Genomic DNA, 13,944 nt, shown 5'->3' with positions numbered 1-13,944 from the left:
GCTCCAGAGATAAATGATTGACCAAGCCAGAGACAGTCCCTGCCCTTGCTCATGGAATATATGTTTTGTCAAGGGGGCCAAGGCAAGTCAGGAGGGCAATCAACAAGAATGAGTAAGACAGGGTCACAGGCAGTGATGTGGGCTCAGATGGTGGGTGGCCATTATGGGTGGTCAGTAAGGGTCTCTTGGAGGAGCCAGAAATGCTGAGAAGGAGCCAATCTTGAGAGGAGCCGGGAAAAGCACATGCTAGGAGGAGGCTGGGCAACACCTGGAACATTCAAGGAACAGCAGGAGGAGGCAGAGGAGGTGGTAGCGAGCCAGCCAAGGGAAGTGGAAGGAGCTGAGAGCAGGAAGTGACAGCAGCCAGACCCAGCTGGTGATGGGCCATGGTGAGGAGCTTGGGTAAATCCTAAGCAGGGTGGAGCCATGGAAAGATTTTAAGCCAAGAAGTGACACAGACCCAGTTTACACGTGTTGAACCTGCAAGCATGGTTGGGAAATGACAGACCCAGCTCCACCTATAGAACAAGGAAGACAAGGTGAGGGATGTTGAGGGAGAGCAGATAGGCTCTCCCACCAAAGGCAGACCACTCCTGGCACCCTAAAGCAGTCGCTTTGAGAAGCCCTTCATTCAGTGAGTGGAGAATGGCCCATCAGACCATGTCTCCAGTTGAGCGATGCAGCAGTTTTCCTCGAAAGAGCAGAGTGTTCCTCCACCGAATCCCCAAATCCCCTGGCAGGGAGGAGAAAGCTAAATTTAAAGGTGTACTAATTGGGGCAGTCTGATCTGGCCGCGTTCTCCAGCGGAGGATCCACTGGGCCCCCGGCAGCTCAGCTATTCCCACATCTGGCTGCCGCTGGCCTGCCTCACCCACCCTCTATAAAATTCTTTGGGGGTCTGTCATATGCCCAACATCTTGCTGTGCAGCATGTGGGCCCTGGAGCCTGAGAGACCTGGGTTAAAAGTGAAGCCTGCCACTTCCTGTGTCTTGGGGTGAGCCAGAGAACCCTCTGAACCTCAGTTTTCACATCTGTGGAATGGGTACAATGAAAGTGCTCCATTCACACATGTCAGTCACTGCTCATTACCTCTCCCTTCCCCAATATTCATTGGCTTAAAAAATATGTTCCAAGCATCTCCTGTGTGCCAGGTATACGGAGGCCACAGCAATGAATGACACTGTCCAAAATCTCTGCCCTTGGGAAGCTGATGTTCTAGAGAGGATGCAGCCAGTAAACAAGAAAAAGAAGTGAAATGTATGGTCAGTTAGACCATGGTAGCTCTCCAGAGCTACAAGGGAAAGTGATAGGAAGTGTCAGCAGGTTGAAATATTCTGTAGGGTGCTGGGATGTTGGGTAGGTCTGGGGAAGTGTCCCAGGCAGAAGGCACAACTGATGCAAAGGCCCTGAGGTGAGAACAGGTCTGGGAGCTTTGAGGAAGCTTCCTTGGCCCCTGCTGTAAAGATTACATTTCCCAGCTTCCCCTGCCACTAAATTTGGCCATATGGCTAAGTTCCATCCAATGGAATGAAGCAAAGGTGTCACATGCATCTTCCAGGAAGAGTTCTTAAAGGGAAGAGGTGTACCTTTTTCTCCAACTTCCTGTTTCCTGTTGACTGGAATGCACATGGGAGGGCTGGAGCTTCAGCAGCCATCCTAGCTCAAGAGATGGAAGTTCCTGCGCTGAGAAAGGCAGAGCAGCAAGAAGGCAGGAGCCTTGGTTCCTGACATTGCCCAGGAGTACATCCCTCAGAGATGAATTTCTATCTAATTCAAGCCTCTAGCACTTGGGGTCTTCCATCCCTGTGTGCCAATCCTACTAACTGATACATTATGTAAAGTGCATTGTTACAGGACTCCGTCTGTTCATTGCCTACATTGATTTGCATCCATATCAGTGAAGAAGAATAAGAAATGTGCCCTGCCTTTGAGAAGTTTACAACCCTGTTGAGTGAGTCCACACACCTGATTTATAGCCCCAGCCAACTGTGTGACCATAGACTAGTCGCTTTGCCTCTCGGGAACTCAGCTGCTCAATTCTAAAATGAGAAGATTGGCTCCCCTCAAATCGCCAAATCCCCCCAAATCCTCCGTGGGCAGGAGTGTGGAGAACGGGGGGTGGGGGTTATACAAATCGCAACAGCCAAAATAGGAGAAAGGTAGGAAGTGAAGAACAGTGAGCTTTGAATAAATAAGGAGAGACATTCAGGAGAGAAGGGAAGTGGGTCCAAGGGAGGTGGGTCCCTCAGGGTTTTTCTGTTGCATGTGACCGAAGATGGCACCAATAGACCCAATGGATGGAACGCAGATTTATCGGATCTTGAAAGGGGACGCCCAGGAGATCCCTAGCTGCGTTTAGGGTCATCTAATCTGACTCACCAATTGCTCGTCCTAGAGTCTGTTCATTTCAACCCCCCACTTCTGGCCCCATTTTCAGTATTAGGAATCTTTTTGCTTGCGAGTGGCGGAAGCCCCGTTCAGAAGCAACCAAAAACCAACTAGTGGCTTCCAACACTAGTCACAGCACGAACCCGAGGCGTAATTGCATCCGAGGATTTGAATTCTTCCTGCAGGATTCAATCCCTGCTTTCTGGTTGACGTAGGAAGGATGTTAGAGTTCGATGCCAAAGGCCAAGAAGGAATTCTTGAGACGTCTTTGGTGCAAAAAGGTGGTTTTTATTCAAGCACAGGGATAGGACCTGGGGGCACAAAGAGCTGCTCTGGGGTCTTGAGGAGCGGCCCATTACATACTTTCAGGTTGGGAGGGGGTTAGGGAGAGTGTAAGCCTCCCAGGTGTTTTGGAAGCAAGTCTTCCAGGATCCTGAGGGGGTAGCTATTGTTGGGAAAGGTCATTTATTACTGTTTAGTAAACCCTCAGTCATGAGACCCTTCAGATGTATATGAAGTGGGTCGGTGGGTTGGTAAGTATGCTTGGGGGATGATTGCCAACATGTATCTTGGGGGGTAGAGATAAAGGAAGTTTCCAAAGGAATTTTTATATGTTAGAGTAGGCTTATAGGATCCTGGGGTCGGGCTAAGATTGCCTTTTGCCCTTAGCAAAGTATTAACATCGAGGCAGCTGAGTCCCCAGAGGAATGTCACTCTGCCTGTTTGAAGGACTTGTCCAGGGGCTGTAGGTAGTAGGACATTTAATAATTTTTCTTCTGCCTTTGCTTCCCACATCATTGGGACTGGCTTCCTTCCCAGGCAGGCTGATGGGCTTGGCCACCAAGGCCAGGTCCACAGCCATCACACAGTGAGACAAGAGAGCTGGTGCCTGCCTCGAGGAGTCTTTGCAGGACATAGAAGCAGGGCCTGGCTCCGAGAAGGATGGGGCATCCGGGGAGGCTTCACAAAAATGGTGCCAGTTGAGCTGGGCGTGGGCTGGAAGATGCCGGATGGACAAGGCGGAAGGGCATTCCGGGCAGAAGGGACAGCCAGCCCAAAAGGATGCAAGCTCCTGCCGTTCAGAGGTGCCAGACCATTGGGTGCTTTGTGGGAGCAGAAGGAGATGAGGCTAGGGAAGCCAGCTGTTAGCCCAACGGGAAGAGCTCGGATGGCCGGACTGAGCGTTTTAGGCAGCGGGGAGCTATGGAAGGATTTAGTGCCGGGGAGGGCCACAGTCACATTTTCATCCTTAGCCATGCAGTGGAAGGTGAATGGTAGCAAGGAGAAAAACTGGAGGCAGCTGGGGAACCAGGGAGGGGCTCCTGTGTTACCAGCCTGCACCAGGTGGGTAGCCTGGGGCGTCAGAGAATTTCTGGAATCAAGTCAACAGGACAGAAATCTGAAGGGTGAGGAGCCCACGGCTGGGTCGTTCTGGAATCCAGTCTGATGGTGTGGCTACCAACTGGCTTCAGGCTGGTAGAAGGAAGGGGCTAGTCCCCCCTGCGCCCGGCAGGAGGAGGAGAAACTGGGGTTGCCACCTCTGGGGACTGCAAGACCCATCTAGTCTTTGAGATTCAAAGTGGCCAATTCTTGAATGCCTTCAGGAGTGGGGAGTTCACTCCTTCTGTAGCTCTGACCCAAATAAACCATGGACTCAAACCTATCTCCCTAGAGTCCGGTACAGCTCAGTGCCCCATGCCCATATGCTGGGGGGGGGGGTTGCTGCACCCCAGGTTAGCCCTTGGAGATTTGAAAACCTGGCACTATCCACCTGAAGTCTGTCCCTCTCCAATCTCAGCTCCTGTGGTTCCTCTCTGATCCCTCTGTCTGGGGTAGGGCCTTCCAGAGTGTGGGACAAGGATCCCTGGGGTCCTGGGGAAGACGTAGGTATTACTCAGACACTAAGTATTGATTCACAGGGGGAGCAAGCCAGCCCCTTTAACCCTCTCCCCATCTCCCTGACTCTATCAAGGAGAAAGGCTCCCTGGGGTGCTCGAGCCTCTTAGGGTCTTACACACAGGCTCCTGTCCTTGCTGAGCAGAGAGCAGGCAGGCCTCCATCGTGGGACCTCTGGCTGCAGTCTCTGGTCTGAATCTACTGGTGTTACTGGGTTTCCTGTGGCTATTTTCATGTTTCTATTTCAGGCAAGTGATGATGGTTTGCCATATATGGTAGCCCCGTGACCCAACTGAATGCTGGCTGCAGGGTCCCCAGCCCTGGATCCACAGCAGTGCCCGAGGCTGGGAGGTGTGGCCGTACCCCGGGACTCTCCCACAGCCGAGCCCGGGGAGCCTGGGGACCCCGCTTAGCAGGAATATGCTGGGGCATCCTCCCTGCCAACATTACCACTTACAGTGAATTACACCACCTTGAAGGAAAGCGGTCTTCTCCCTCCCTCTCCCCCTGCCTACTGCCCTCGCTGGGGATAACCCTAGGGCTGTTTGGAGGGTCCCCTTCTGGAACTTTCCCCGTGTGCTTATTCTCTCCTGTATAACACAAAAGGATAGTGCGGGTTGGGTTGAGTCACGTGGTGGTGGTGGTAGTTTTCGACAACTGTTGATTCTAGAACCTTGATACATACAATTTCCTAGTTTTTGTTCTAGAATATTCCATAATTGGGATGTTTTTACAATTTTGTAACTGGGCCTCTATTCTGAGAAATCACATGATGCCTTGGAGCGTAGACACTTAGCCTTTTGGGCTGACAGAAGATTAAAACAGGACTCAGGCTCCCTGGGCATCCTGGCTCATCACCCTCCTCCGATGAGCGCCATCCTTGTCCAACAGACTCATCCCCTAGAAGCGGAGCGATTGCTGGGCCCAGTGCGGAGCTCAGCAAATGCTCGTCAAACCGGTGTCTGAGGTTGAAGCCCGCGCTGCCGGCCCTGCGGAGGAGGAACCCCCGGCCCAGCTGGGATGACCCTGGGCAGGCTCCACCAGGAGGCCTCCGGTTCCACAGGACCTTTTTTCCGGAGCCCCAATATCCCCCTAATGTTGCTGAGGATCCTAACGATACTGATGACCAATGACATTTTTGAGCACTTTGCGCTAGACGCCAACAGCCCTCTCGGCAGAGGAGGTGAGCGAGGAGGGCGTTGGAATCCCAGTCCGAAGGGTCCATTGCACAGTCTGGGCTCTGCGGCTTGCTTATCTCCCCAAACGGGCAGCTCACTCTCCCTATCCCCCCCCAACTCCCCCGCCCCGTGCGCGGCACCCGCTCCGCGCTCCAAGGCCTCCGTTTCCCCGGGTGGGCGGGGTGCGCCCCGCGGCACCGGGCCCGGGAGTGGCGTGGAGCAGGCGAGCGCCCCGGCCCCCGCCCGGGCGGTGCGGGAGGCGCCGGGGGCCTCAGGGGCGGGGCGGGGAGGGGCCGGCGGCGGCGGCGGCGCGCGGAGCCGACCGCAGTGCGGCCGGCGCTAGGACCTGCGGGGGCCTCCCGGGCCGCGGCGCCTCCCGCTCCCCCGCTCACCCAGCCCTCCTCCCCCCCACCCCAAAATGAGGAAACGGAGCAACTTGTTCCAAGTTGTGCCGCCAGGGCTGCCTCGGGGTGCGCAGCCAGCGCGCGGGGGCCCTCCTGGGTGTGGGCGCGGGGCGCGGCCCGGGGGCGCCCCCTGAGCAGGTGAGCTTGGTGGCAGGGGGGTGAGGGGAGAGACCGCGGGGCAGTGGCGGGGTGTGGGGGGGAACCCCGAGGCCTCCGGGGGCGTCCCGGGCGTGCGGCAGAGGGGCCGGTGTGAGCGCGAGTGTGCGCGTCCGGCGTGCGCGGCGGGTACGCGGCTGGGGGAGCGGGTGGTTAGAGGCGATCGGGCGCAGGGTGGGGGTATTTTTCTGGGTGCGAGTGTGCGCGTCTGCAAGCTCCCGGGTGTGTGTATCCGCGCGTCCACGTGGAGGGATGTTCGCGTGTGGCCGAGATGCGTGTGCGCGGCCCTGCGTGTAGCTCTGCGTGCCCTGGTGGCCCAGTGTCTGGCGCCCAGCGTCTGGCGCCCAGGTGTTCAAGTGTGGGTCTGTGTGTGTTGGGGGGGGACAGGTACACACATTTCTGGCCGTCTGAGAGTCTATCCGTGTGCACCCATGTGTAGAAGTGTACACACCTGTCTCTAGGTGAACGTGCTTTTGCTTGCATACCCGCGTGCCTGTGGGTACCTGTGTCCACCTGTGTCCAAGCCCCATGTGTTTCTGTGTGTGCTCGTGTGTACATGGATCAGTATGCGTGTGAGTACTCATGGGGCTGGGGATTTATGGGGGGCAATACTGGAGGGGCAGAGGCTCATCCCCCCAACCATTCCCACTGCCCAGCCACCTGCTGTGGGGTCCAAGGAGGAGAAAAGGGGTGGAAAAGACCCTTCCCCAGCAGCAGTAAGAGACCGCATGTCTATCCTAGGTTGGCATTGGAATTGGGGGGCATCAGAGAGGCTCAGTTGAGGGCCAGAGAAGCCCAGCAGGGCTGCATGCCCCCTCCCCCCACCCCCTCCCAGCCCCACCCTAGGTTCAGAGATACTTGGGAATGACCTTGAATCATCCTCTGTTTCCTTGCCCTGCCCCTGCCCACTTACCAGAAAAGAGGAACCAAGCTCAGTTAGGTGGCACCATGTTTCCCACCCACTGCGGGGCTGCTGGAGAGCCTGAGCCAGGCGCTCCACCCCTCCCCACCCTATGGCCACTTGCTCTGTGCCCACCTTGTGCATCCGTTGCCCTTCCGGGACAATGGCGGGGCTAGACTCTGTGGTTTCCTCGCTGATGTTCCATGGCTGCAACTCTGACAAGGAACTCCTGTGGGTAAAGACCACCTCCCCAGAGGGGCTTGGGGAGCCACCACCTGGAACCCCCACGGGGATGCCCTCCGGTACTTGCCTCCACCTGGCCTGGGCGGGAAGTGGTTAGTTAGTAAAGGCCCCGGGCCCCAGCCTGCCTCCAATCTGGGCTCTCCAGCTGGTCTCTGCCCGCCCCCAGGTGAGCCCTCGCTTCCTCCGTGCCTGGCACCCCACGTTCATCTCAGCCAGGATGCCAACGGTGAGTACCCCCAACCCGGGTGCCTGTGTCCCGGGCCGTCCGCCACCCAGTCCACACCCGCGGGACCTCAGCCCCGTGGGGGGGGGGGGCGCTGTACCTGTGACTCCAGCCCCCTTCAGCCAGTGCTGCACACTCTTTCACTATCACCTGATGCTACATTTCTGTCACCTTTTCTTCCTGACCTTCTGCTTTGGGCCCCTGGGTTTGCGCCTGATACTTCTGCCCAGGCTGCTCCCTCTTGATTTCTGTTCTGTGTCTGCCTTGCTGTCTTTTGCCCAATTTCCGTTTCTCTCTCTCCCTGGGCCTCCCCTTCATGCCCCTTTGCCCCTCCCCCCTCCCTCCCGCCCGGCCTCAGAGGCGCTGGGCCCCAGGCACCCAGTGCATCACCAAGTGTGAGCACACGCGCCCCAAGCCGGGAGAGCTGGCCTTCCACAAGGGCGACGTGGTCACCATCCTGGAGGCCTGTGAGGTGAGTGGCGGCCGCGGGGCCTGGGCGCGCTTGGGGAGGGGTGTCTCTGCCGGGAGCCCGGACCCCGCCGCCCCGCACCCACCGCCGGCTCCCTCCCCGGTAGAGTAAGAGCTGGTACCGTGCCAAGCACCACGCCAGCGGGCAGGAGGGTCTGCTGGCGGCCGGGGCGCTGCGCGAGCGAGAGGCGCTGTCGGCGGACCCCAAGCTCAGCCTCATGCCGTGAGTCTGGGGACGCCCCCCCACCCCCCGGGGCCGGGCGGCAGGAGGGCCCGGGCCGCCTGGCCCAGCGTGCCCTTCCGCCGGCCGCAGGTGGTTCCACGGGAAGATCTCGGGCCAGGAGGCCGTGCAGCAGCTGCAGCCGCCCGAGGACGGGCTGTTCCTGGTGCGCGAGTCCGCGCGGCACCCCGGCGACTACGTGCTGTGCGTCAGCTTCGGCCGGGACGTCATCCACTACCGCGTGCTGCACCGCGACGGCCGCCTGACCATCGACGAGGCCGTGTGCTTCTGCAACCTCATGGACATGGTGGAGGTGCGGCCGCCGCCGGGCCTGGCGCCCCAGAGCCGCATGGTCTGCACCGTGGAGGTGGAGGGACCCCAGCCCCCCCCCCCCCATTCTGGCAACCGGGTGGGCCCGGGACACCCACTGCTGCACGCACAGTCCCGGTGTGGGAAGGAGGGGCTAGTCTCCGTGGACCACCAGCCCCACAGCTGGTCTGGGTCCTCTGGGTCCACCTCTAGGGAGGGACTGGGGTGGCTCCTCTGGGGACCCCTAGGAACCTCCACGTTGACACTGATCCAGAGACCACCGCCCCACCTTCCCCAGGATCCTCCTGTTTCCTAGCCTGCATCCTTTCCGTTCCCATGGAAACCAGCCCAACTCCTCGGGTGGAAAGCAAAGCCCCCTTCTCCCCAGCTCCTGCCCACCCCCTTCAGAGAGCCTCCCCGGGGAGGGCACAGAAGGCAGGGGTTCCCTGCACCCCTGGCGGGGCTCACGGCTCCCTCTGCCCCGCCCCCACCCTGCAGCACTACAGCAAGGACAAGGGGGCCATCTGCACGAAGCTAGTGAAACCCAAGAGGAAGCAGGGCACCAAGTCGGCAGAAGAGGAGCTGGCCAAAGGTAGGGGCCCCCGCCCCTCCTCATGGGGCCCGTGGCCAAAGCCACATTGCACGAGCATGGCTTGCTGTGCCCGGCACTGCGAGCGTAAGACCTGAAGCAGCGTTCGGGTGGGGCAGAGGTGCCCACGGACGCCCATCGGCCCACGAGGAGCGAATTCCCACACCTGCTCTGCTTCCGGGTCCCCATCATCCACCCGATCGCCTGGGCCAGAGGCCCAAGCCCGAGCCCCAGCCTAGCCTCAGACCCTCCCACTAGACCGCCTCCTCTCTGGGGAGCATTCCCCTTCCACCGGACCCCTACCTCAGTGTCCCCAGAGGTGACTTTCTATCATGAAAATTCACCCACATCACTCTCCTGCCTTCTAGAACCTTCCCTTGTGGCTGAGCCATCTTAGTTCATCTACAAGACCCTTCCTCCATGCTCCCTACTTGCCTCCTTGTTTTCCTCTCGCCTCTATGCTATTGTGCATTCTGTTCCCTCCACCCGAAGTGCCCCTCCCGCCCCTGAGTAATGAAATCCTCGATGCTCAAGGCCCCGAACAAACGCCCCCTCCCACGGCCACTCCTCCTGAACCTGATGATCGTGTCTGTCTCTCCCAGGGAAATCTGGACGTCTCGGGGATGGCCCCAAGGGGAGGCTGGTGTCCCCATGCTTGATCATAACTAAGGGCTTGTAATTTGGAGGGGGGGCTTTTGGGCAGGAAGGGGAAGGAGCCTATGGAACCTACTAGAGAGAGGACGGGAGAACATGGGCATGTTTGAGACAAGGAGTCAGGGAGGCTGGACCCCAGATGACCACTTAGAATGCTGGAAGATTCTGGAAGATTCTGGAACCTTTGCCAGAAGGTTCCAGAAGCTTTACCAGTCTCCATGTCTGTTGTATTTTTTGCTGTGTGTCCTGGGTGGCCAGAGGTAAAGGACTATAAAGGGAAGAGCCCCTGGGGTATTTGGAGGGACAGTCTCCAGGTAGAAGAGAGAAGGGCAGCCCTAAAGGGTTTGCCAGCGCCACCCCCTGGACCCGATGGGGCATTCCTGGGAAGCCCTGCTGGGGTCCATCCCCCACCCCGTAAGCCCCTTTCCTCAGGTCATCCTGGGATACCCAGGCTCTGTTGCTTTCCAGCACTTGATAAGCAGGCCCAGGAGTGGGGGTCTCGGACAAGCCCTTGACCATTGCTGGGAGCAGCTGAATGTGTGCCCCTGGCCGGGGCGCTGGGGGGGACACCACCCGGCCTCTTGCCAGGTGGAGCCCGTTCCCCTCTGACCCGGTCCCCACCCCACAGCTGGCTGGTTACTGAACCTGCAACATTTGACGCTGGGTGCACGGATTGGAGAGGGTGAGTTTGGAGGTGAGTGGAGGCCTGGGTAAGAGGCTGAAGGAAGAGGGGCGTGTTCGGGGTTAGGAGTCATGAGGGGCGAGTTAATTCACACCCATGTTAGCAGCAGCTCTGTGAGGGCGGCTGACGTCGGCTCAGGCGGGCACTCGGTGATCAGTGATCGTGCTTAATGCCTTCCCACCTCCATGCCCTGTGCTCGGAATGCCACTCCCAGAAATTGTTACTTGGAAGGCTCTGGGGCTTGCTTAGGTCAGGGGTCGGCCTACCTTCTCTGTAAAGGGCCTGAGTGCACCTATTTTAGGCTTTTCAGGCCAGACGGTCTGAGTCAGTGTTCAGCTCTGCCTTTGTAGCAGGAAAGCAGCCGCAGACGCAGGTAAATGAATGGGCGGGGCCGTGTGCCAATAAAACTTTATTTGTAGACACTGAAATTGGAACTCCATGTAATTTTCATTTATTGCAAAGTAGTGTTCTTCTTTTGATTTTTTTCCAAACATTTAAAAAGGTAAAAACCGCTCAGAACTTAGGGGCCTTAACTGACTGTGCCACCCACGTGTCCCTGAACTTAAGGGCCTTGCAAAAGTGGGGTGCCCTCTGACAGGATTGGATCTGGCCCCCAAGCTGAAGTTTGCAGACCTGGGTTCAATGCTTCTCTTTGATCAGCTTGTAGGGGTGAGGGGTTTTCCAGGCCTGGGGCCCCACAGCAGTGTTGGGGTACGTGGGGGTTGGGGTAGGTGGGTGTTCCCAACTGTCTGTCCCCATACCCGTTCTCCCCCCCAGCGGTCCTGCAGGGTGAGTACCTGGGACAGAAGGTAGCCGTGAAGAACATCAAGTGCGATGTGACAGCCCAGGCCTTCCTGGATGAGACGGCGGTGATGACGTGAGTCCGGGGGCGGGGTGGGGGTGAGGAGGGCATCCCGGGGTCGGGGTCCCAGCCGTGCCTTCATGGCCCACCTGCCGGCCCCCCAGGAAGATGCAGCATAAGAACCTGGTGCGTCTACTGGGCGTCATCCTGCACCAGGGGCTCTACATCGTCATGGAGCACGTGAGCAAGGTGGGGGTGGGGCCTGAGGTGCCATCGGGGCCTGGGGGGGCCTCTGAGCAGCCTCGAGCCCCCCAGGTCCATCTCCCTCCCCCGCAGGGCAACCTGGTGAACTTTCTGCGCACACGAGGCCGGGCCCTCGTGAGCACCCCCCAGCTCCTGCAGTTTTCCTTGTGAGTGGGGCTCCGGGGGGGGCGGGGAGGGGGGCCTTCCAAGGTCAGGGGGACACTGAGGCATGGAGCAGGACAAGCCCAGCCTTGGGAGTTTGCACCCTTGCAGCCACACACCCCCTCGGGCCCTGCCCCCTCCCCAGGCACGTTGCTGAGGGCATGGAGTACCTGGAGAGCAAGAAGCTGGTGCATCGAGATCTTGCCGCCCGCAATATCCTCATTTCCGAGGACCTGGTGGCCAAGGTCAGTGACTTTGGCCTGGCCAAAGCTGAGCGGAAGGGGCTGGACTCAAGCCGGCTACCAGTCAAATGGACAGCGCCCGAGGCTCTCAAACATGGGGTGAGCCCCCTCCGCCCCTGGGACCCTTGAAGCCCCGGTTCCGCCTGCTCTGTGACCCTGGGCACATCTCTTATTCTCTCGGGACCTCTTTCAAGGGAATGGCTCTGCCACCCCAGTGAGTGCTTGGCCCACGGTCGTTCCTTTTAGCCTGCGTCTGGCCTCTCCCTTGTGTGACCCTCTCTGGGCCCCCATTTCCCCATTTCTGAAACAGACGGGCTCTGTGCTGGGGCCAAGAATAACAAGGCCCCCTCCCTGCACTGGGTCTGAGTCCCACTCGGCTGGGGGAGGCTCAGAGGGAGCAGTCTGTTGGGAGGAGACCAGAGAGTGAAGGTCAGCCCAGGGGGACTTCCTGGAGGAAGCAGGGGCTGGCGCAGAAGCCCTTCGGGGCCCCTCCTCACCCTGATCCTGGGCCCCACAGAAGTTCTCCAGCAAGTCGGATGTCTGGAGTTTCGGGGTACTTCTGTGGGAGGTGTTCTCATATGGCCGGGCTCCGTACCCCAAGATGGTGAGTGGAGTGTGCGGGGAGGCACTGGGCCCCCTGCGGGTCTGGCGACTGTGGCCCTGACCCCAGCCGTGCCGGTGTGCACTCTGCCCACAGTCGCTGAAGGAGGTGTCCGAGGCCGTGGAGAAAGGGTACCGCATGGAGCCCCCCGAGGGCTGCCCGGCCCCCATCCATGCCCTCATGGGCAGCTGCTGGGAGGCTGAGCCTGCCCGCCGGCCGCCCTTCCGAAAACTGGCAGAGAAGCTGGCCCGGGAGCTGCGCAGCACGGGCGCCTCGGCCCCGGTGGGGGGCCAGGACGCGGACAGTTCTCCCTTGCCCCGAGGCCAGGAGCCCTGACCTTGCCCAGTGGGGCCTCGGGCCCCAGAGGAGAGAGTGGAGGGCGCGGGGTGGGGCAGGGGCCAAGGCCTGAGGAGGGTCAGGGCCGGTGAGCTGCCCATCTGGCTCGCAGCAGGGCAGGCCCTCGCGGGGGTCTCCAGGCAGCCCGTGGACACCACAGACCGGGGAGGCGAGGGATCAGCGCCTCCATAAAGCCTGGTTCCAAGGACTGTGGGTGTCTGAGTCTCTCTGCAACCCTTGGCGTCCCTCACCCCAGGGGCTTAACACCAGGGGACCCCCCCGCCGCCATCGCTCAGCCCAGGGCGATCCACCTGCCCGTTGTCTGCCCACTGAGGGGCCCACCCAGCCGGGATCCTGTAGCCGCCGCGGGGACACAGGTCCCCAGGGATGGAGCGAGGAGAAGCCCCAGGATCACAGCCACCCCCACGGACCTACTTACTGTATCATCCATAGTTCCCGCTGTGGCACCCCCATGGCTGCCGTATTCAACCCTTGGGGTCCCAGGCTCAGAGGACCGCAGGAGAGTGCCAGTGGCCACGGAGGCCCAAGTTCCACGCCTCCACCCCCTCGGCCCCAGCCTTGCCCCTCAGGGTGGCTGTGTGGGAGCCCGGGGAGGGTCCAGTCCAGCCACCAGACTGACCCAGTGACTCAGGGGGAGACTGGCTGAAAAGCGCCGGCCCTGCCCCTCTTGTCCACACCCACACAGGGGCTGGGGCCCGGGCTTGCACCCCCAGGTTCTGAGCTTTGTGGCCCTGACCTGTGGTGACCAACCATCCCGAACCGAGAGCATTTCTAGGATGGGGGGACATTAGTGCTAAACGTTAGTGCATCTGGTGAACTGGGGAGTTGGTCCCCCCACCTGGGCTCCCGCAGCCTCCTCTACAATCAGGCGTCTTTTCGGGGTGGGGTTGGGGATTGAAGGCTCACACAGCGCAGGGCTCAGCACACACAGCTGGTGCTCAGTTACTGCTGCGTCTGACAGTCACCCCCTCTCCGTTGATGTTTCCAGCCAGCCAGCTTCTAGGATGCCCGGAAGGTCTCTGGCCAGGCGGGGGTGGCCCTCACCCCAGGAACCCCCAAACTGGGGCTGGGGAGGGGACACCAGACCATAGCACACCCGCCCCTTTGGCTGACCCACCCCCGCCTGAGCACAGCCTCAGCCGGGGGGGCTTTCCCAAGGTCACACTGACCTCCTGCGGTGCCCCCCACCCCGAAGCCCTGCCCACCCTCTGGTCTCAGTTTCCCCA

The 13,944-nt window shown here is 59.8% G+C and overlaps 1 protein-coding gene across 8 annotated transcripts; it reads left to right on the top strand.

The window, feature by feature from the left end:
• Positions 1–5,112: 5,112 nt before the first annotated feature.
• MATK (megakaryocyte-associated tyrosine kinase) lies at positions 5,113–13,886 on the top strand. 8 transcript variants are annotated; one of them, XM_032394914.1, is made up of 14 exons: positions 6,235–6,370; positions 6,679–6,763; positions 7,333–7,392; positions 7,748–7,861; positions 7,965–8,080; positions 8,171–8,429; positions 8,885–8,978; positions 10,258–10,323; positions 11,089–11,188; positions 11,278–11,362; positions 11,450–11,523; positions 11,664–11,859; positions 12,278–12,364; positions 12,458–12,937. In XM_032394914.1, exons 3-14 carry the CDS (start codon positions 7,384–7,386, stop codon positions 12,695–12,697), a joined length of 1,440 nt encoding a protein of 479 aa, XP_032250805.1. In that variant the 5' UTR covers positions 6,235–6,370; positions 6,679–6,763; positions 7,333–7,383; the 3' UTR covers positions 12,698–12,937. The 8 variants fall into 8 exon arrangements, with proteins under 8 accessions (XP_032250806.1, XP_032250804.1, XP_032250805.1 ...); XM_032394915.1 differs by lacking the exons at positions 6,235–6,370; positions 6,679–6,763 and adding an exon at positions 5,113–5,467; XM_032394913.1 differs by lacking the exons at positions 6,235–6,370; positions 6,679–6,763 and adding an exon at positions 5,780–6,004.
• The last annotated feature ends 58 nt before the right edge of the window (positions 13,887–13,944 follow it).

Source organism: Phoca vitulina, unplaced genomic scaffold (genome assembly GCF_004348235.1).
Source record: "Phoca vitulina isolate PV1807 unplaced genomic scaffold, GSC_HSeal_1.0 scaffold81, whole genome shotgun sequence".
Classification (NCBI taxonomy): Eukaryota; Metazoa; Chordata; class Mammalia; order Carnivora; family Phocidae; genus Phoca; species Phoca vitulina.
This window is presented reverse-complemented; position numbering and strand designations above follow the sequence as displayed.

What these genes read in the sequence shown, in the direction of transcription:
- MATK (XM_032394909.1), top strand. Translation starts at nt 6,589, where the DNA reads ATGCGTGTGAGTACTCATGGGGCTGGGGATTTATGGGGGGCAATACTG. An exon ending in TCTCAGCCAGGATGCCAACG is followed by an intron (nt 7,393 to 7,747) that starts GTGAGTACCCCC and finishes GCCCGGCCTCAG; the next exon opens with AGGCGCTGGGCCCCAGGCAC. An exon ending in CCCAAGCTCAGCCTCATGCC is followed by an intron (nt 8,081 to 8,170) that starts GTGAGTCTGGGG and finishes CGCCGGCCGCAG; the next exon opens with GTGGTTCCACGGGAAGATCT.